The 21,995-nt window shown below is 41.6% G+C and overlaps 1 protein-coding gene across 1 annotated transcript; it reads right to left on the bottom strand.

The window, feature by feature from the left end:
- Window positions 1–1,367: 1,367 nt before the first annotated feature.
- Window positions 1,368–9,781, bottom strand: LOC117528253 (meteorin-like protein). Its single transcript, XM_034190856.1, is given in 7 exon segments — window positions 1,368–2,115; window positions 2,214–2,273; window positions 6,476–6,562; window positions 6,565–6,624; window positions 6,627–6,732; window positions 6,735–6,861; window positions 9,567–9,781. Coding segments are annotated over 7 exon segments (843 nt in total). The 5' UTR covers window positions 9,656–9,781; the 3' UTR covers window positions 1,368–1,801.
- Between the last annotated feature and the right edge of the window lie 12,214 nt (window positions 9,782–21,995).

The raw sequence follows: 21,995 nt of genomic DNA, 5'->3' as shown, positions 1-21,995 counted from the left end.
AACACAATTTTCATGATTTTCATCCAAGACAACATATTGATAATTATGTTAGTTTGTACAGTGAGGGTCTGTGTATAAAATGGGCTGTAATTCCTTAATGGCTAATAATTTTTTAAACCACCTTCACTCAGCTGGATTGTGTTGGCGTACAGAGGTGACATCACTGTGTCCTAATACTACAGAGGAGATACTGAGAATGACTTTTCTCAGGATGTGAGGAAAGCTGTGGTTCCCAGCCTGAGGTCCAAGCCCCCCTGAGGGGTTGGTAAAGAGGGTGGTTATGAGGTTTTGTCTGCCTTGAGGTTGTCAAAATTGGAAATGACAAGTTAAATAAAGTCATCAAAACACACCAACTTGACAATTGCTGTTATTTAAAAAGATACTTTTCTCCTTTGAATGAACCAAAGTGACAACTTGTGGTAAACTATAATAAAGTTAGTGTGTGAAGTTAATTTTTGAGGAAAAAAAAATTCTTGTGGGTGGGCTGCATGTAGGTGTAGGGGGCGGGGCTAAGCCTTTATTAGATATAATTGGCGGAGCCTCAAAGAAAATGATGGGCACCGCTGGGTTAAAGATACACCCATGATCTCATACAAGACCTATCTTGTGGTCACATGACCTGTGGCCTTGGGTGACCTTGAAAGGTCAAAGCTCATAGCTGCCGAACTCAGTTTGGACCGGCGTTACAACAGCATGTACCAGTTCCTGCCAATATCCAGCAACTTCGCACAGCCATTGAAGAGGAGTGGACCAACATTCCACAGGCCACAATTGACAACCTGATCAGCTCTATGCGAAGGAGATGTGTTGCACTGCATGAGGCAAATGGTGGTCACACCCTATCTCCCCCCCCAACAAACAAAACTGCACCTTTCAGAGTGGCCTTTTATTGTGGGCAGTCTAAGGCACACCTGTGCACTAATCATGGTGTCTAATCAGCATCTTGATATGGCACACCTGTGAGGTGGGATGGCTTACTCAGCAAAGGAGAAGTGCTCACTATCACAGATTTAGACTGGTTTGTGAACAATATTTGAGGGAAATGATGATATTGTGTATGTGGAAAAAGTTTTAGATCTTTGAGTTCATCTCATACAAAATGGGAGCAAAACCAAAAGTGTTGCGTATATATGTATATATATATATAAAAAGTTGCAAAAAAAAATTTTTTTTTCATGTGTCCTTATGGGGTGTTGTGAGTAGAATTTTACAGGAAAAATGAATTTACTCCATTTTGGAATAAGGCTCGAACATAAAAAGTGGAAAAAGTGAAGTGCTGTGAATACGTTCCGGATGCACTGCATAATGCCTGAAAATCACAGGCATTTAAACTTGGGCATTAAATTGTCAATCATTTATCAAAATGTAAAAAAAAAAAAGAAGCTTTCAACTTTATACATTTCTGTCATAAGAAATAGATTCAAAACTGTACATCAAACTTTTTACAAACCATGTGCTTCAACATATACAACATTCATTCACATTTTATACAAATAAAAACTGCTACATGTAAAACCTTGGCGTTCCTCATCTCCGAGACTTTCAGACATTTCACTTTCATCAAGTTCAACTTTGGGAACAGAGTCCAATTATCATGCTGCTTGGCAACATGTTGGAGCTCCATTCTCCATCTCCAAAGATTCATGAGACACCAGGAGAGAGAGCGAGTCGGCACGACTGCACCAGTCTGTCTTTCGGGCCGAGTGCAGGTTTGTTCCTCCTCAGCACGATCACTTGGTTTGTCTTGTTTCCCCCCTCAGTGAGGGCTTGTCCCACTTCCCAGGGTGAGCAGGTAGCTCAATTAGTCAGTGTCCACATGACAAGGGTTGATCCCCTGCTGCTGCGCCTCACGATACAGTTGTAGAAAGTCTTTGTAACGTGGGGCGCAGCCCATCCAGGCTTCCCCAAACCTCACTGTCCCTGTGAAGAGAAAGTCCCCCTCAGCAGACCTGACGCCACATTGGAGGGGCATCTTAATGTGGCCGAACCAGCTCCGTGTCCTCACTGCGGTAGGTACAAAGACATGGATCTTCTGTCTGTACACGCGACTGATCTCCACCGTGACTGATGAGCGCTCCTCCTCCTGCTCCACCTTCTTGATGCTGCCCCGTGCCACTGGAGACACCAGAGAGACAGGATCAATACTAGAAACAGCATGAAGTGGCATTTTCATTTTAACTAACAAACACTCCAAAACGAGCGCTGTAGCTTACCAAAGTCATTTGTACAGACTGCCAGAAGCATCTCGGCATCCGTGCACGGCTTACAGGGTGCTAAGTGGGGAAAAAAAAAAAACAAAGACAGAGGACTGATGAGAATGTGGCCAAATTTCAGGGGTAGGTTTGATCTCTCTCTCTGTGTCCTCTTGGTCTTGCAACATGATAAAAATCTTGACACATGAATCAGCAACTTTTCAGTTAAGCAACACTTTGAGAGGAAACTGGTTGAAACCAGCCGCATGAGACAAAGTGTTCCCCACACAAGATTTGTGCTGCAAACTTTGGCTTTTACGTCAGACAGTAAATGGACTGCATTTTATCACACTTTCCCAGCTGATATATGTGCTCAAAGCACTTCACGATGATGCCTCACACTTGCACACCAGTGTCACAGTGCTGCCATGCAAGATGCTCAACCGCACACCAGGAACTTGGGGAATAAGTTCCTTGCTTAAGAGCACCTTAGTGATGTTCCAGTCTGGTTGGGGAATTGAATCTCTGAAGCCTATTTCAGTACTCACTGGGCGAGAGGTGGGGTACACCCAGGACAGGCCACCAGTCTACTGCAGGGCGCATGTCTTTGGAAGTGGGAGGAAGCCGGAGCACCCAGAAGGAATCCATGCAAACATGGGGAAACATGAAAACTCTACACAGAAAGGACCAGGTCAACTAACTAACCACTAAGTCACCATGGCGCCCAGACAGTGACTGGTTAAATTTGATGCACCAGACTAATCCCAAACATAACTTTGTTTTGACTGTGTAGTATTACATCGACACGTCTTCTACTTGCTAAATCATTAGTGATGCTGGATGGATTATGGAAAATTATATAACAACTACCTGCCACTGCGTGAGATTCAATGGGAAGCAGTTCACAGCAAAGTCATTTGTGCCTAAACTAAATTCATTCATGGGTTTAAGATTCAAAATGGTGTCCAAAATGGCCACCAATAGACCCTCATCATTGAATCTCTGTGATATTTAAGTTGTTTATATGTTGTTTAAAGGTGTTTCAGTGAAAAACCCTATTTTGGCAGCCATCTTGGACACCATCTTGGATAACTGGCTTGAGACCAGTTTCTATTGTATTTTTAGGAACATCCTGATTGTGTTTTGGGGTCATCTAAGGAACCTAAAAAAGTTGGTTTGGTTTAGTCATGGGGGGGGGGGGGGGGGGGGGGTAAAGGTAGTGGTCATAGCTCCCCTAGTACCGGGGGACAAAAAAATAAAAAACGTCAGTACTGCAAATTAGTGACAGTTTGGAGCATTTCAAAACTTTTTGCAAGACCCATGTTCTGAAACTTTGTTCCAGATTCTGCATCAAAAGGAGACGTCATGCTGTGTGCTAAATGACGTCAAATTACATTACCAACTCCAACTATTTACCATAACATTCCAGTTAATTTGTCCCGTTTAGTGTTGAAACATAATCCAACACAAGAGAATGAACAAGAATCACACAGTTATGATTCATGAACAATACCCAAGTGAAAATGAAGAAAAAAGTAAATGTTGCATTAATTAATAAAAGGCTAGTCAGTCTCTGTATCAGCACATTTCTGAGGGCCACTTCAGTGGGTCGGACATCGTTGCATGCATCTCCACCACAGGGACCACCTCTGAAACATAATTTTTGGGGCCTTTTTCTGGGATGAGACAAGTCCCTGCTCTGTGGTGGGTAAGTGGTTTTGAAAAACTGTTGGGCAGCGTTTCACTCTGTTAACTCACGCAAGAGAACATGACAACAGGTGTCAAGAACAGAATCAAAACAGATGAATAGCAGAGGCGACAGATGGGCCGATGAGGAGGTACAGACTTTGTTGGCTTTGTTCTCTACAGACAAGGTCCAGTGAAGGTTCAAGTCCTTAAGAAGGAAAGAGAAGATCATTGCGGCCAACACTGTCACTGAATTAAATGTCTGAGAAAGCCGATTACAGGGATGTTCCTATAAACATTCACGGCATCTGGGAAGTAGGTCGAGTTCCAGCAGACCTATGTGTGCTAGCGTGTACGCTGCTCGTTGTCATAAATAATAGGAAAAGGAGATCTGGAGATGTTGCATCTCCAACGGGGCTGCCATAACTATGACATTAAGTGTCAAATGTGCATGGTACATAGTCATTCTTTTAAAACAAAACCAAAAACACAGCTGTCAGGCATTGAGAGGACAATGTGAGTAATTAGAGGGCAAATAGCTGAATAATGTGAATTCAATGACCCAAACCTGCTCCAGACAAGATTTCACCTTTGACTTGTCGCTGCAGAGCAGCAACTCAACTTGCTCTGTCCTCCAGACTGTTTTACAGCGGGAGAAAGGGTCCTAAACGAGAGCCGTCAGGTCAGTGATTAGTTGACTCAGGTGGGCCTGTGGCTGGGCCTCAACTAGCCGTGGCTCTGCTGTGGTTTCTTGATTTAGTGGCCGGCGCTGCGTGGGGATTGAGGGAAGGATGCTCACTTGGCACTGGTGGGTGCCACACCCTTATCTGACTGAAGGAAATCACTAAAAGTGTCAGTTGGGTTTTGGTGCACTGAAAATTGCCTTAGTGTGGTCGAATCACAAGTCTAAAACTTCTGCACTTATGCCATCTATCTCCTCAAGGAGTAGGCATTATTTTTAGCACGTTTTTGGTCAACTCGTGTAGCGACACAAGGCTCTGCTGCTCCGCTAGAAAGTTCAAAGGTCAAACAGCCACAAGCTCAGACTGCTTTAACAACAGCTGGAAAGCTGGGAGACTTCAGAGCGGCTGACCTCGCCCCGAGCCGAGTGCAAAGGCTCTTTGAAGTGAGCCCGTGTGCAGCTACAGCATCAGACAGAGCAGCCAGCCCAGGCCTAAACCCGGGGGTGTGTTCCGCTTCCTCCAAAGCAGACTGAGCAGGGCTCACGTGTCTGACATGAAACAGAACCACGGGAATGGGCCCAGAGCCAAGTCATCGTCTCTCGGTGGCTTGCGCACACACAGAGCCACTCTGATCAGAACCACTTCACTGCGCACAGAGGGATAAGGGGGAGCGGAACACAGGATCGAGTCCCTGCAACATCTGGGCCCCGATACATTCCACTGTAATGAAGCACAACTCGCTAATACATCTCAGCACAGACCGATGCCACATCAAACAGCTGGGAGGAGAGAGAGAGATATATTGAGGGTAGAGGAATGAAAAGGAAAACAGAAGAATGATGAATAGACAAGAAAGCAATGGAGAAGTAGGAAATAGTGGAGAAAGGGAGAAGTAATAAGTGAGCAGAGTGCAACAGAAAAAAAACACAGAAAGGGATTAAAGAGTACACGCAGTCAGAAGGTCCTCCCAACATCTGGCAACATCTGGTTGGAGATACATTCCTACTTGATGGCAAGCAACTCAATCCCAACACTGCGGGTCAGTAAGAAGAAACAGAAAAAAAAAAAAAATGACACAAAGTGACAGAGCAAGAACAATAAATCCACCGAGCCGGGCTCCAAATGACACGAGAGCCTTCTTTGTGACTCATCCCAGCGCTATCTCAGGCCACATCACAGCACCACAGAGGTCCTGAGCCCAACACGCGAGCGTGGACAAAAACAACCCTCCCCACTCTCCGTGGTGCCAGACAGTGATGCAGGATGTGAACACGTGAACCCAGAGAGCCATGAAAACAGATTTGGGGCCAACGCTGCTCATATTTTGCTTTGGATGGAAAAAAAAAGAAGAAAGAAACAAAGAAAGAAAAAAACAGTTGCCAGCCCATTTGCACAGCTTGAAACTGTGCAGGTTTGGCAGGTATACGCAGTGTGAAAATAGAAGGCTGTTTTTCTAGAGAGGCCCTCTGGTTGCTCCTCCGCATTCAAGTCATTCAGAAACAGCCACTTTGAATATACTTCGGTCAACTCTGAGTACTTGTACACAGCCTCCATGTGAACACAGCTGCAATAAGATGATGTGAGTCTAAAAAAATAAGAAAAAAAGAAATGCTTTAGTGGCCTGGGTTTTAATTGTTGAGCTAACCGCTGTGAAATTTCCGCAATATATTACATTTTTTCCATAATCAATATTGAATGGGGAAGTAATGCTGGGAGGTTTCAGTTTTAGGCCTATGGTTGGAGTCTAGCATGGGAAAAAAAAAGTTTCCAGCAGTAGATGGCTCCATTTAGAGCAGAGCACACAAACACATCAGGGACAAAGCAACAATTCCTACAGAGAACTCAAAAGATATTTACAAATTATTCCTTAAAGAACGTATAGATTCCACAGGTGACGTGTCAAACTGTATCTACCACTCAATAAATGTGCCTGTGGTCCCAGCCTGTCGCTGAAAAGCTCGTACTGAAACACTGTGATCCTGCGGCTGATGTCCATGTGCGAACAGCCTCAATGAAGAGCGCCCCCTCCTGGATGCCAAAGCAATGAACTTGCCCTGAGCTTGATCCTCTTCGCGCAGCAGTAACCGCAGCCTTCCGTTACGGTCCAGGTAGATGTTGGTACCGCTGGAGTCTGTGGAGGTTTTGATGCAAATGGGAAGCCGGGCGGTGGCGTGGACACTGTGTTGGGGCGCAGGTTGACGATGATTGCTCCTGTTGGGTAAAGCCACTCCAGAGAGCCTTGGGAGCAACGCAAATACACCTGTTCCACGTCCCTCGTGTGTCCTTCATGGGTCAGACCACTGGAGGAAACAGGAGAACACAAATCAACAAACTCAACCATGCAAAGGCAAAACGTTTTGCTGTCAAGAATCAGAAGGGTTTCTTTTACACATCTGTTGCACATTCATGTAGTAATCCTTTGTTTAAATGGCAGAGATGCCCGATGTTTGCACATGATTTTTCTGGGCATTCGGCACTAGTTGACCAGGATGAAGACCTCTGGCTGACTGTAAAGACATTACAGCATTCCTCCCAAAGCATTACGGGCCGTTTGCACCCAAGGCTGGCTGCATGACCAGTCACGAGCCACAGCAGGCAAATGACTCAACTCCATCACACACTCCCACCAACACATTGTTGCCTCCTGGAGCCTTGGCTAAATGCACCACTGGCAGGCTGCCTTTGGAAATAGTTTGGAAGCAGAAGTGGATGAATGGAGGGACACAGGGGCTTCTGGGCATAAAACAGCAGCAACAGTAGCTGGGCCTGCTGCATACAAGTGCAAATGCAGGTCACACACCCAACCTCCCCTTGCTTTCAGGCCACCAAGGAGACTGGAAGAGACTTTCCCGGGCAACACTTCGGCCTTGGCGCCAGTGTGACCAAATGACTCTCTCCAGAACTTAATGTCTGGTCAGGGATTGAAAACTGCAGTCTGTCAGTCATTCTGTGGCAAAGCCAAAGGCAGGAAGCCATCAGCATTCTACCAGCAGGAGTATGCCCAAAGTAGCGGTTTGACTCTCAAAGAGAAACACCCAGTTTCCTGAAAATGAGATGCTGAAATTCAAATTTGCCTCAGATTTGAAGCAAGCCATGGCACATGCCGAGCATATGCTAGAGTCCCGTAATCAGCCTCTCCTCTGCATGCCTCTAATTAAGTCCTTTCTAACTTCATTCATTTCTGCACACAATTAAAGGAGATTAGCCAAGGGTCTCACTAATGAACAGCACATTACTGGTTATGAGCTCAAAGCACTTGAGACATGCCTGCCGCCCCCCAACTGCAGGATGAAAAACAAAACCACACTTTTTGAGGCACCGCCACTCGTGCAAAACACATTTCAGCAGATGTTTGGTGGGAGGTGAAACTTTCCAGAGGGTTCTGCCTGAAGTTTAAAATCTGATGAAAGTTATTGAAAACCTAGATGAAAATATTAAAAAGCCATGGAACAATGTGGACACACTATGCATTTCCTTGTGCAACTAAACTTAATTTAAAGCAAAGTATGAATCTAAATGAGATTTGCAGACTAGATTTTGGACTTTTTTTTTGTTTGTTTGTTTAAATACTTGCGTTAGAACCCTCCAGCACAAATGTACCAAATATGTGTGCCACATGATCTAAAACTGCAAATAGAGATTTTAATCAATTATTACTTAAAAAAGTAGTGTTTTAATATATGAGGAGAATGTTTTAAATAATTTCCCAGTTATTAACAAATACTTCAAACTCCAAACATTAATGCAATACAGAATGTAACAACCATGCAGCTGCACCCAATGACTAATACATTTAATATTTGTAATGTTTAGTCTCAGAAAATTAGTCAACATGCACACAGGAATTTCCTGTAGACAAAAGTGACACTTTCACAAGGGTTTTTTTTTTTGGGGGGGGGGGGGTGGGGGGGGGGTTGTTGAGGCTGATGGTTCCCAACCTTTATTTCTTGGAGACCTCCATTTGTTTCTCAGAAAGGCTGGCACACACACCCAAAGTGATGGACTGTAATTTTTGTATTTCTGGATGTTTTTGACAAAAATTAACCCATACATATCTAATTATTTTGTCCCCTTTTCTCTTTGGCCCAAAGGAAAATCAGTCATCTTTTAATTGATTATCCAGTAACTGAGTTATGATGAGTTTATACATGAGCATTCTAATTTTGACAACCTTAGACCAGACTCTCAGACCCTCTGTGATCTTTGGTAGCCCCCTAGGGGGATCTCAGACCCCAAATTGGAAATCAGAGGTTAAGCCAACAGTCAAAAATTCAGCAATGTTAAAATTTCTACTAGAGGTAATACAGCTTGTCCTTAACTATAGGTGGGAGCACAATTTCCACAAAATACCAATAACATGGGAATCATTGGACGAGATATAAAAACATTAATTAAAAAACGATTCTGGATATACAACTAGTTCAAATTGTATCAACTTTTTCTTGACCCAAATCCTACCTCTCAACCAAATTTTGCTGAAGCTTGTTTTTGTCATCTGAGATACACTAACAAACATGCTGAAAACATCAACTCCTTGGCAGAAGTAGTATTTAACAGCCAAAATGGAATAAATTTCACATTTTAACAGAAGTCTTAACCAAGTTTGGCATTCCTCTTTTTAACGATGTAAAATGACTAATTGATTGTTGTCCATTGTTATTTGAGGCTCAATCAATTTTCATCTACAAAAAACCTAATTTATATTTCAGAATTTACAATTTTGCTGGATGAATAACTTAACTGATTAGGCATAATCTTACCCATCGACTAATCAATGAATAATTATTTCAGAGCTGTCAAATCACTACGTTAATGTACAATAAAGGCCAACACACCCTAAATTAAAAACACCTGTTTTAAAACGTTCTTTCACAACAACAAATGCATTAGCTTAGAGCGGTGTCGCGACGATTAGTAATATCCGACAGCTTTAAAACGTCACAGGGTTTCAGTCAGAATCAGTTTGTTTCAGTGATTGAGTTTGATATTAAATTAAGGAGCTGACCTTCCCTTCCAGCTGCACTGGTCGCTTGAATACTGACTCACAACAAGTCCGACGAGGAGCAGAAACAGGAGCAGAACGGAGGTCAGCATGTTGCTCTCACTTCGCCTCCTCCTCTCTACTGAAACTCTGACAAAGTCCTCCGCCGTGTCTACATGTCGCTTCCATCAGCTCCGACATGCGAGGACGCTCCTCTTTTTCTGCCCACTGATAAAGGCAGAACTCCGTAAGTATTTAAAAAATAAATAAATAAACACCCCGCGAGCTCCTCCTCGCGCCGCTGCTCCTCTGTTTGTGAGGCGCTGCTTCACGCGCGCGCACGTCACACACCCATCCACAGCAGCCGTGCTGCTTTCAGGCGCATATCTGAAGCTCGGACATTTTAGCTTCAGTATTTTATTATTATTATTATTATATTGGTTGGTAATGAGTAGTATGTATGTATATAAGGGGTGGGCGTTTATAAGCTTGCTTCTGCTCACCCCCTTTTGGTCACACATGTCACCGTGGAATTGTCTTGTGTATCAGTTTTTTGTTATTGTTGAGTTTGTGTGCCAAATAAATTCATTCATTCATTATTATTTTTTTTTAAATTGTGAATAAGAGGAAACATTCGTTCACAGGGGCTTGGTGGCTGGAATTTCTGTGCAAGAGGTGGCGGGTTCTCTGGTTCCACCCAGTGTTGGAAGAAATACTCAGACCTTTTAAAGTATAAGTATTAATACTAGTAAAAGTACAACAGTAGGTATAACCAGCTGAGTTTCACATACATATGCACAAAGCCAGAGTCAGAGTGGTCAAGGCACATAAAAGCACACGTGGCATGGCATATGAGAAAACGGCATGACAAACGTGTGTCTGGTAAATTTTATGTTTCTTGGACAATGGGTGGCCTGAAACTGGAGATCTTCATTTTGGGAAGCAGTGTACTCTATCAAAAGATACTATTAGTACTGCTATTTCTACCTGGTTCTTTTATGTAAAATTCTGCCCCTTACCAAAAACCAACCATTGTATTCCTTCCTTTTGAGTTTATTAAAGGTCCGTTAGAAACCAGGCTTGGGACCCTCACAGACAGCGTCCATCTTGTGAAAGGCCCATGAAGTAACTTGTACAACACTTTTGTACAATGTGGGTGTTAACAGTGGGTGTGGTTTAGTCTCACATTTCTAATGTTACTGGCTCTCACCAACAGGGGGTGCTCTCCCCTGGACACATGACAGAGTAAAACTTAACATATTTCTCAGAACTTCCAAACAATAACACAAATACTTAATAGCTAACATATAATAAAGAATTAGCACAGATATTATCTAACAGTACCAACAATAAAAGTGCCCATTTTACAGAATAGCCCAATTCAGTATGTCATGTATTATATGATTACATTATAGTTATTATTGGGATTGGATAGGGTTGTGGAGACCAGCAACTTAAGTGGGTTTGTGGCAAGAAAAGATTTACTGACCTTGACTTCACAGAATCAATGGCTGCCCTGATTGCAGCACTTGAGATGCTCCGTCAGGAATCAGCATGTCTGGGTTGTCCTGGATCAAGACGAAGATCCAGGCTTTTACTGACATCCTGGACCGGCTATTAGACGTGTATGTACAACCCCTGGCAAAAATTATGGAATCACCAGCCTCGGAGACTGTTCATTCAGTTGTTTAATTTTTGTAGGAAAAAAAAGCAGATCACAGACATGACACAAACTAAAGTCATTTCAAATGGCAACTTTCTGGCTTTAAGAAACACTATAAGAAATCAGGGAAAAAAAATTGTGGCAGTCAGTAACGGTTACTTTTTTAGACCAAGCAGAGGGAAAAAAATATGGAATCACTCAGTTCTGAGGAAAAAATTATGGAATCATGAAAAACAAAAGAACGCTCCAACACATCACTAGTATTTTGTCGCACCACCTCTGGCTTTTATAACAGCTTGCAGTCTCTGAGGCATGGACTAATGAGTGACAAACAGTACTCTTCATCATTCTGGCTCCAACGTTCTCTGATTGCTGTTGCCAGATCAGCTTTGCAGGTTTGGAGCCTTGTCATGGACCATTTTCTTCAACTTCCACCAAAGATTTTCAGTTGGATTAAGATCCGGACTATTTGCAGGCCATGACATTGGACCCTATGTGTCTTTTTGCAAGGAATGTTTTCACAGTTTTTGCTCTATGGCAAGATGCATTATCATCTTGAAAATGATTTCATCATCCCCAAACGCCTTTCAATTGATGGGATAAGAAAAGTGTCCAAAATATCAACGTAAACTTGTGCATTTATTGATATACCAGGGGTTGTACTTGCATTGTGAGACAGTGTCAACTTTTATAATTTGGTCGTTTTGGCTTCATCTGGTTGTGGCAGATAGATGGCTTCTTTCAACGGGTGGGGATGGACCAGTTGTTTGTTTGGGTGGATACCATCCAGGACCCAAGGCGGTTCCATGGTGTTGTGGATGTGGTGACGTGACACCAGCTCATGCTGCCAGACTTGACTCGACTTGACATAATAATAATGCATGTCATCACTTTAATGTTGCAGCTGGTCAATGTGGAGCTCAGACTTTGGCTTTGGCAGTTTCTTTCACTTCCAGTATGACATTACATACTGCTGGGTGGAGCAAGGTAGTGCAGTGGTAGCATGCTTTCCTCAATGTGAAAAAACTCTATGGTTCAAAGCCCATCAGTTCCCTAAGCTCCTGGTGTGAAGTTGGATGCCTCACATGGCAGCACCCTGACAACAGTAGGTAAAGTGATTTGACAATCTAGAACAAATGGACTACCGCAATATATATCTAGTCCATTCAATATAGAACTTGCCAAACCCACGTGTGGTTCTTTACTCTGTTGGCTGGGACTCTGGGGGTAATTGTGCTAGAGGGGGAAAGAACTCTCCTATTACACCTTGTAGATTAGTGGTCAGTGTTGGGGGCAGGGGAGCTTTTATGAATCATGCATGTTTCATAAATGACAATAAGAAAACCAATAAAAAACTATAAATCATAAGAAGTATTTGTTTTCTCTGGCTCTGTACCCAAAGAGCCCCTTAAGTTTTTGTCTTTTTTTTCTGGAACGGACGCTTTTGTTCCCTTGCAAAAGGATTTGTGTTACCTTGCAAAACTTACCAGAAATCAGCAATGTACTGTGTGGTGCATGACACAAAAGTCAGATGATTAAGCAAGTAAGTATTGTGAGAAAATACAAATACTGGTAAGGAAATACAATGTGAGGAAAGGGGAGAAGGTTTGCAAATATTTTTGTAAGGGAATACAAAAGTATTGTGACAAACGATACTTGTGACAACAACACAAACAAACCCTGAATGAGTGCAAATTATGAGGTGATCCACAGATGCCCACTCCCTTATGACACACACACACACACACACGTTAGAAGGATGGCAGCATATGTTGCTCCAAAACCTGGATGTACCTTTCAGCATTGATGGTGCCATCACAGATGTATAAGTTGCCCATGCCATGGGCACTAACACACTCCCATACCATCACAGATGCTGGCTTTTGAACTTTGCGCTGGTAACAATCTGGATGGTCTTTTTCCTATTTTGTCCGGAGGACACCACGTCCATGATTCCAAAAACAATTTGAATATGGACTCATCAGACCGCAGCACACTTTTCCACTTTGCGTCTATCCATTTCAAATGAGCTCGGGCCGAGAAGGTGGCGGCGTTTCTGGATGTTGTTGATGTATGACTTTTGCTTTACATGGTAGAGTTTTAACTTGCACTTGTAGATGTAGTGACAAACTGTGTTAACTGACAATGGTTTTCCGAAGTGTTCCTGAGCTCACGTGGTAAGATCCTTTACACAATGATGTCGGTTTTTAATGCAGTGCTGTCCGAGGATCAAAGGTCATGGGCATTCAATGTTGGTTTCGGCCTTGCCGCTTACGTGTAGAATGTTCTCCAGAGTCTCTGAATCTTCTGATTATATTATGGACTGGAGATGATGGAATCCTTAAATTCCTTACAATTGAATGTTGAGAAACATTGTTCTTAAACTGTTGGACTAATTTTTCATGCAGTTGTTCACAAAGTGGTGATCCTCGCCCCATCTTTGCTTGTGAATGGCTGAGACTTTTGGGGTTTAAAGTTTAAAAGCCACAAGTCTGTCAAAGGTTTAAAGCAGAGGTCTCAAACCGGTTCCAGAAAGGGCCAAGAGGGTGCAGGCTTTCTGTGCAACCACCCACTGCAGCAGGTGATTTCACTGACACTTTGAGCAGGTGGAATCAGTTAATCAGTGAAATCACCTGCTGCAGTGGGTGGTTGCACAGAAAGCCTGCACCCTCTTGGCCCTTTCTGGAACCGGTTTGAGACCTCTGGTTTAAAGTTAACCCCGTGAGCCTCACAATGTATGATGCAGGTCTGTTTCTGAATGCAAGATGAGCCTGGTGAGGGCTTGCAGAGCTGCAGAGTCCATTAGCACTAAATGCGTCTGTAAACACAATTCAGTCATCACTCAGTTGAAAACACATGAGCAAACGATTTCTTACGAAATACACTGTATTGTTCATGGCACAGGAAAGAAACCTGTCCAACAAGGAAAACCAGAGCCGTTTGTAACTGCTAATTTTCCTCTGCAGTTTCTTGGGATGTGGATTTGGATGTGGATGGTTATGATTGACATGTGATTTACTCACCAGACTTGCAGGTTCGAGGTTTTTTAAGACAAGTTTTCTTTTTTTTCCTTCTGAATACAGCCAAAAATGTGCCCTCTTGTAAAATTGCACAAACTCTCTACTATGCAAATTGAGAAGTTGAGTAACGTCTTAGTATCGTTTATGTAACTTTATAAGAAGATTAGAAGCTTGACTGTTGGGTGCATGCGCTCTGGTTTCTGTTTTGTGCTCACTATACTGCAGACAGGCTGACAGCCTCTTCTTGATGAGGTAATAAAAACACAAGACAAGTCTGCACATGGTTTCTGAGGATGCATCCTAATGTCACCTGTACTGTTTCCCAAAGCTACGCCTGTAAAAGTGCTCAGTTATATTACTTCAAAAACAAATGTGCCCCCACGTCTATAATATAGACAGTTGAGTGCAAAAGATGGCATCCCCTTAATTTGAACTGGCAAAAAGAATAAATTAGCTTCTTTTTTTTTACACAAACATATTATTTTTAGCCCATTCAGCTCATACAAATATTCCTTCATCATCAAAAGTAATAAATACAGACAAAAACAGCATAAAAAGAATGTTCTGAAATAACAAAATGATATCAATCCAAGTGCTTGCATCCCCTTTTAAAATTGTATGTCCTCCCTTTTCAACCTCATTGTTTACCCTCTGAGTAGCTTTTGTATCCTCTTGTAGAGATATACATACACTTAAAAAAAAAAAGGTCTGTGCAATTAATGGAGAAAGCCTGTGAAATCACGACATAAAAATGTGTAACGAAACTGAACTGTGAACAGTACAAATATTTTAAAATAATCATATACCATTGTGGAGTTTACAAATGACTGTAGTTTAAACACAGAAAAACTGTAATATAAAAAATGTACAATACATTTACATTTTACAGATGAAAAATTTTAAGAAATATTCTAAAATACTGATAGTTGAGGGTTTGAAATAAGACGTGATGTCTGTTTAAACTACATTTTGAGGATATTTAAGCATAAGGTGGACATTTTGCAGAGATTTTATCTTCTAAATAGACAATAAAATTACAACAAATTTACACTGTAAAGTTTACATAATGTAAATTTTACAGTAAAATTACATGTCATTTTATTTGTGTTTTCTTGTCTTGTTTTAATGTGTTTTTAATTTTATTCTATGTTGTTTTTATTTTACTGTAAAGCACTTGGCTACCTTGAGTGTTGTAAAGGGCTCTATAAATAAACATTGATTGATTGCTTATGTAAAACCATTTACATAGTCACTGTAATTTTTACAGAATTCCCCTGGTAACCACAGCTGCCAGAATTTTTCTGTAAAAACAACAGATTTTTTTTTTTTTACAGTGTATATCCCACAGAAATACAAACAGTACTGTAAATCTATGTGGAGTAGGTAGGTCTCAAAACTGGGAGGTCGTGCAAGAAGGAGATTGGTGAGGAAAGCCTCCAAGAAACCCAGATAACGCTGAAGAAATTATAGGTAGGGCTGAAACAACTAATCGAGTTAATAAATTAAAATCGATTATTAAAATAGTTGTCAACTAATTTAGTCATCGAATAGTTGCTAAATAACTTTGTTTTACCGCAAATGTTTTGTTTCTTCCATATAATCAACCGAGCTTTGCTTTGAATCTTGAACCAATGAAGGAATTCTTCGAGCTGCTGCTTCATTGGTTTCATTTGTTTATTTTGCTTTATCTTAATTTTTCTCCACTAAAACCCCAGTGAGCATATGTCTGTGAGAATATTTACCTTTTTATGTTAATCTGACCTGTTATGGTCTTCTGAAACAGTTGATAGATGTATTTTATTCTAACGCCGATGCTAACGCCTTACCATGTCTATGGTGTTTTCAATGTTAAAGTTAGCGTTAAGCTTCTGGCATTTCAGCATGTTTGTGTTTTTGTTTTCCTGTATAATAATTAATGGCTCAGCATTGTTGTCGTAAAAGAGTGAAATGTATTACAAATTATAATATTTTTATTTATACATTAATAATAATAGTAACTAGAAGCACTCAGAGAGTGCAAACCTCCGCCAAGGCCATGGGGTCACTGACACCATAACATCTACACGCTGTGGAATCATTGAACCTAACAAAGTCTAACAATGATGTTTGCTCAGTAGTAAAATTTAGTAAAAGTTTATTGCAACTTGCACCTTTCCCAGAAGCTACTGTCATCTGAGCACAGATATTGATATTGCATGTGCTTATAGACAAAAACAAATGAGACAAAATTCAATTTATTATTCAACTAAACTGCAAATATATTAATTTTTTAACATTTATGAAACACTTCTCTAAACAAGGCCATAGGGTCACTGACCCTAAAGAGAATCCCTCCTTGGCACAGTGATCTATTTTTTTTTTTTGTCTCTTTTTCTAAAATTGTATATAATAGTCATTAGATTATTAATATATAAACAAAAATAAATTTAAGAAATATTACAATTTGAAAACAAATGCACCCGAACGTGATGACAGCTGCAACTGCTTAATGCTAACTTTTAACATTGAAAATGCCATAGACATGCTAACGCGTTAGCATCAGGATCCGGATCGTGATCCGGATCACCACTAAAATTTAATCACTTGTTCCTCTTGTCACTTGCAACTTCTCCACAAAATTTCATCAAAATCCAATCAAAACTTGTAGGATTTTTAAAAGAATTTATTTGTAAATTATGGTGGTAAATAAGTATTTGGTCAATAACAAAAATTAAACTCATACTTTGTAACATAATCTTGTTGGCAATGACAGAGGACACAGATTTAGACAGATTTGTGAACAAAATTTGAGAGAAATATGTCTTTTGTGTATATAGAAAATTTTAGATCTTTGAATTCAGCTCATGAAAAATGGGAGCAAAAACAAAAGTGTTGCATTTCGGAAGAGTCCTGGTGGATCTCAACTTCTTCCATTTATGGATGAAGGAGGCCACTGTGCCCATTGGGACCTTCAAAGCAGCAGAAATGTTTCTGTCCCCTTCCCCAGATTTTCACATTGTTATTATGGGGTACTGTGTGGAGAATTATGAAAAAAAAGAAAGAATGTCATCCATTTTGGAATAAGGCCATAACTTAACAAAATGTGGAAATGTGAAGCACTGTCAATACTTTACTAATGCACTGTGAGTGCTGATTTGCAAATATTTCATTTTTTACAAAATTCTTGGGTACTGTGGGACTTTAGGAAATTCTAATTCTGCCTCTTGTTTTTCTTGCTTGTTATATAGAATCCAAGGCAGGATTGTGGACACATGTTTGAAGATAGGTGTGCATATTGATCCATTTGAGAGCTTTAGTGTTTGTGAATGAAGGAGTTAATTTTCAACATCTTTTCCCCTAATGCTAAACCTTCTCCTCTGAGAATCATTTTGATAAATGCTTAACAGCACACTTAATGCTTAACAGCTTCGTTGTGAGGTTTTTTTTTTTGAGCTACTAAAAAAGCTTCTATCTTGGAGAGATAAGCTTGAAGTTGCAGTCACACAAGCGTGTCTGATAGCTCGTGGTATGCACGAGCAGATTGGGGGGGTGGATTAATTCCATCCAGAGGCCTTCTGCCTGTCAGAATCCCCCTTTTGGAGCATTTCCATAATTTCAGAAATGCAGCTGAGCTCAAACTTGTGTCTACATTTGTCTCAGTAAACTAAAAGTCTGTTATTTGAAGTAGCGTCGGTGTTTGCATCTGTTCTATCGCCTTCCGTCAAGCTGTCACAGTTGATAAAACACTTATCTTTTGACTTTTTCTGATAGAAGATGTGAATGAGAATGGGCCACATTCCAGCAGGGCAGCCGCCGTGTCTCAATCATCAGCGCTGATCGGCGGTTATAACGCCGCACATCCAGTGTGAAACTATGTGGGAGGAAAGTGACATATTTGAATTACACAGCAACTGGTGCATCTCCATCAAAATTCTCTGACGTTTTTGCAAGCTAGGAAAGACAAAGGCTGTGTTTTGTTTCAGCAGTGATGTTGATGTATAGCATCTGTCACTGTGCTCATGGGAGAGGAAAAAGAGACAGGAAAAAAACAAAAAAAAAAAACAAGAGAAGCATGAGAGACAGAGAAGGAAAAAGGAAGCCATAACAGAATCCACTCGAAAACCGATGTGGTGTTTGCCTTGTGCTTTCTGCAGTGAATTGTTGTGTGGCTGGTGGCAGATTGTCGTAACAACACGTCAAGGCAATGACTCGCAGGAGATCATGCTGAATTAGACCTTGATGCTTTCAAGCTGTGTTTTCAGCTCAACCATCTTGCAACACACAGAAATTTGAAGAACTATGGCTCCAAGTCTGGTCTGGGAGCAGACGCTGGTGCTGGGCGTTGCTGCATCCACTACACCATAGAACCGCCCCGGGTCTTGGATGATGGCCATGGACCCAGGCAGCCGGTCTATCCCCACTTCTACAAATGAACCATCTACTCACCCAGTCAGGTGAAATGTGGGCATTCCATTGGCTTTCTCCAGCTACTGGGATCCTCAGCACTGAGGCACCTGCATGCTGGATCATGCCCAGAGAAATGCACCACATGGCCAAAATGTTGTAGCTGGTGTTCCTTCAAAGTGAGTCTCCCTGCGTAAGTAACTTTCTACGTTTACATGCAGCCAATAACCCTTTCATAGCCCTTTCATAACTGGAATATTAGCAATAACCCGGTTGCGCACGGCCATGTAAACACCCGCAAAAACCCGAATATGCTCATATTCCAGTTTTTAAAAATCCAGATATGACCCCTGGGTTACACCTTTTCTAACCCGAATATCAGGTCATATAAACGCGCATCGGAATATCCCCATAGAAAGGAACATTATTTTGTGCGAAGCAGGATTTGCATGAATGCCAGACCAAATCAAGCACTGGTGGAAGGCATGCGTCGCTGTTTAGATGGGGATATTCCAAATGATACCAATGACCATGTATACAGGAGTAACTCTGTCTGCATAAGCATGTAAATGGGTTATTCCTAATGATTCAGAAACCGGAATATTGACCTTATCCCGAATATTAACGGCATGTAAATGTAGCCACTGATCGCTTGATGCAAAGGCATTCCAAGGTACCCATGGATACTTTGAAGAGTCCATGTATCACCTTACGTCACTAGTTCGCATCCAAGTATCAGAACCATACAGTAAGATTGGAACTATGGTGCTGAAGAATTAAAAAAAAAAAAAAAAAAAAGAAAAATCAGCTAATAACTAAATCTGATGGGCCACTTGTACTAGAATGTGGGTGACTTTTACTAGAGTAAGTCCTGGACTGGTCCTGAGTCCTACTGGGCTGGTGTTTATACACAGATATCATAGTGTGAAGTGGATGAGAGTTGCAGGTTATTAGCCAAGGCCAGTACATTTACAGTTGGGTGGACAGACACAATGCAGATGAAGTGTCTTGTCCAAGGACGCAAGCAGATAGCAAGAAGTACATGCCTGGAATCAAACCCTCATTTCTATATTGGTAGTCTAATTTTGCTCCCATAGAACCACCTACTCTCTTGCAAAAGCAGAAACAGGTGGGAGAAGCTCAGTGGGAGGAGATGGGCTTCCAATATGTCAACCCGAGTTTGAGTCCTAGTTACATTTTCTGTTGGTGTCCTTAGACCAGTCACTTTCTCTGCAGTTGTAAATGTGTACCAGCCTTGGCTGGGCAAGTAATCTGTGATGGACTGGTGTTTCATCCAGGGGGAGTCACAGACTCTCGTCTGCCTCACACCACGGTACCCAGTGATGAGCATCAATGGGTCTCAGGGCTTATATAGAGGTTACTTTTACATATTACAATAAAAGTGAATTTAAGTTTGCTCTGCCTGTTGACATTTCACAGAGATTAGATTTGTGTAGACCTGCAGGTCCAGGTGGAGGCTTTTCAGTTCAGTTGTTCCACATGAACAACCTGGCAAGAGCAAAAGTGGCACATGAGGTAGAAACAGTTGAATTAGTGAAAGCGTAGCAGTATTTTATGCATTAGCCCCCACTATGTCGCAACAAACAACTTCCACAGTCCAGATTTAACCTCGATGATCTGATTCTCATGGCGTCCCATGGTGGGAATGCTGTGGGCCACATCCCTCCTTCTCCATGACTGTGCAGCATGAAAGTTTTCCTGATGGGGTACAGTCCAGGATGCTGCAGACAAAAAGCATCAGCCATTAGGTTCGCTGATGCCAAATGACAGCTGTGATCAACTCAGAGATTGTGGGGGAGGGTGAGAAGAGGCATGAACGCCTTCATTTGTTCCAACCCAAGTTCTGTGACTCACATCAGGAGATCAACTCCTTCTATCTCCCCACAGAGCCTGGCATCCTTCCATCTGCAATACTTAGGCTGTACTCCATTGGACGTTCCAGGAGACCATTTAAACGTTTGACTATGTAAATAATATTAATATCTAACAGGCTGTTGCAGAGGTTGTATAGTTCTTTTTGGAAGTGGAATTTGGAATTCTCGGAAAAACGCTTAACAGATTTTTATGGACTTTTAACTGTGCAGGGGACATCGTCTGTGTTTAATCAACTGGCAGTACGCTACCAGTGTGTGGAGGCTCCTGAGCCAGACTCCCTGAGATAATGTTTTTGGTTTTGGCTACTTTATATTTTGGAGGTTCAGATCTGTGAAACGATATCTATTTGCATTCCTGACAGTGGGCAAAAAGTGTTACCGGTATTAATTAACACACACTCTCACTGGACACAACTCAAACTGCTAGATGAGGAAATGGCTTTGACATTAGCTGAAATGAACAAAGATCTTTTTTATGCATGAAAAAGAAAATGCCTGATGGAGACAGAAAAATGAAAATGAAAGAAGGAAGGACAGTTGATCTAAAATGCATCCGCAAAGTATTCACTATTCACAATGCTTCACTTTTTCCACATTTTATGTTACGGCCTTATTCCAAAATGGCTGCAATCCCCCCCCCCCCCCCCTCAAATTTCTGCACACAATACCCCATAACGCCAATGTGAAATTTTTTTTTTTTTTTTTTTTTTTTAGATTTTTGCAAATTTATTAAAAATAGAAATAATAATAATAAACTAAGAAATCACATGTACATAAGTATTCACAGCCTTTGCCATGAAGCTCAAAGTTGAGCTCAGGTGCATCCTGTTTCCACTGATCATCAATCAATCAATCAATTTTTTATATAGCGCCAAATCACAACAAACAGTTGCCCCAAGGCGCTTTATATTGTAAGGCAAGGCCATACAATAATTATGTAAAACCCCAACGGTCAAAACGACCCCCTGTGAGCAAGCACTTGGCTACAGTGGGAAGGAAAAACTCCCTTTTAACAGGAAGAAACCTCCAGCAGAACCAGGCTCAGGGAGGGGCAGTCTTCTGCTGGGACTGGTTAGGGCTGAGGGAGAGAACCAGGAAAAAGACATGCTGTGGAGGGGAGCAGAGATCAATCACTAATGATTAAATGCAGAGTGGTGCATACAGAGCAAAAAGAGAAAGAAACAGTGCATCATGGGAACCCCCCAGCAGTCTACGTCTATAGCAGCATAACTAAGGGATGGTTCAGGGTCACCTGATCCAGCCCTAACTATAAGCTTTAGCAAAAAGGAAGTTTTAAGCCTAATCTTAAAAGTAGAGAGGGTATCTGTCTCCCTGATCTGAATTGGGAGCTGGTTCCACAGGAGAGGAGCCTGAAAGCTGAAGGCTCTGCCTCCCATTCTACTCTTACAAACCCTAGGAACTACAAGTAAGCCTGCAGTCTGAGAGCGAAGCGCTCTATTGGGGTGATATGGTACTACGAGGTCCCTAAGAT

This window comes from Thalassophryne amazonica, chromosome 16 (genome assembly GCF_902500255.1).
Source record: "Thalassophryne amazonica chromosome 16, fThaAma1.1, whole genome shotgun sequence".
NCBI lineage: Eukaryota > Metazoa > Chordata > Actinopteri > Batrachoidiformes > Batrachoididae > Thalassophryne > Thalassophryne amazonica.
This window is presented reverse-complemented; position numbering and strand designations above follow the sequence as displayed.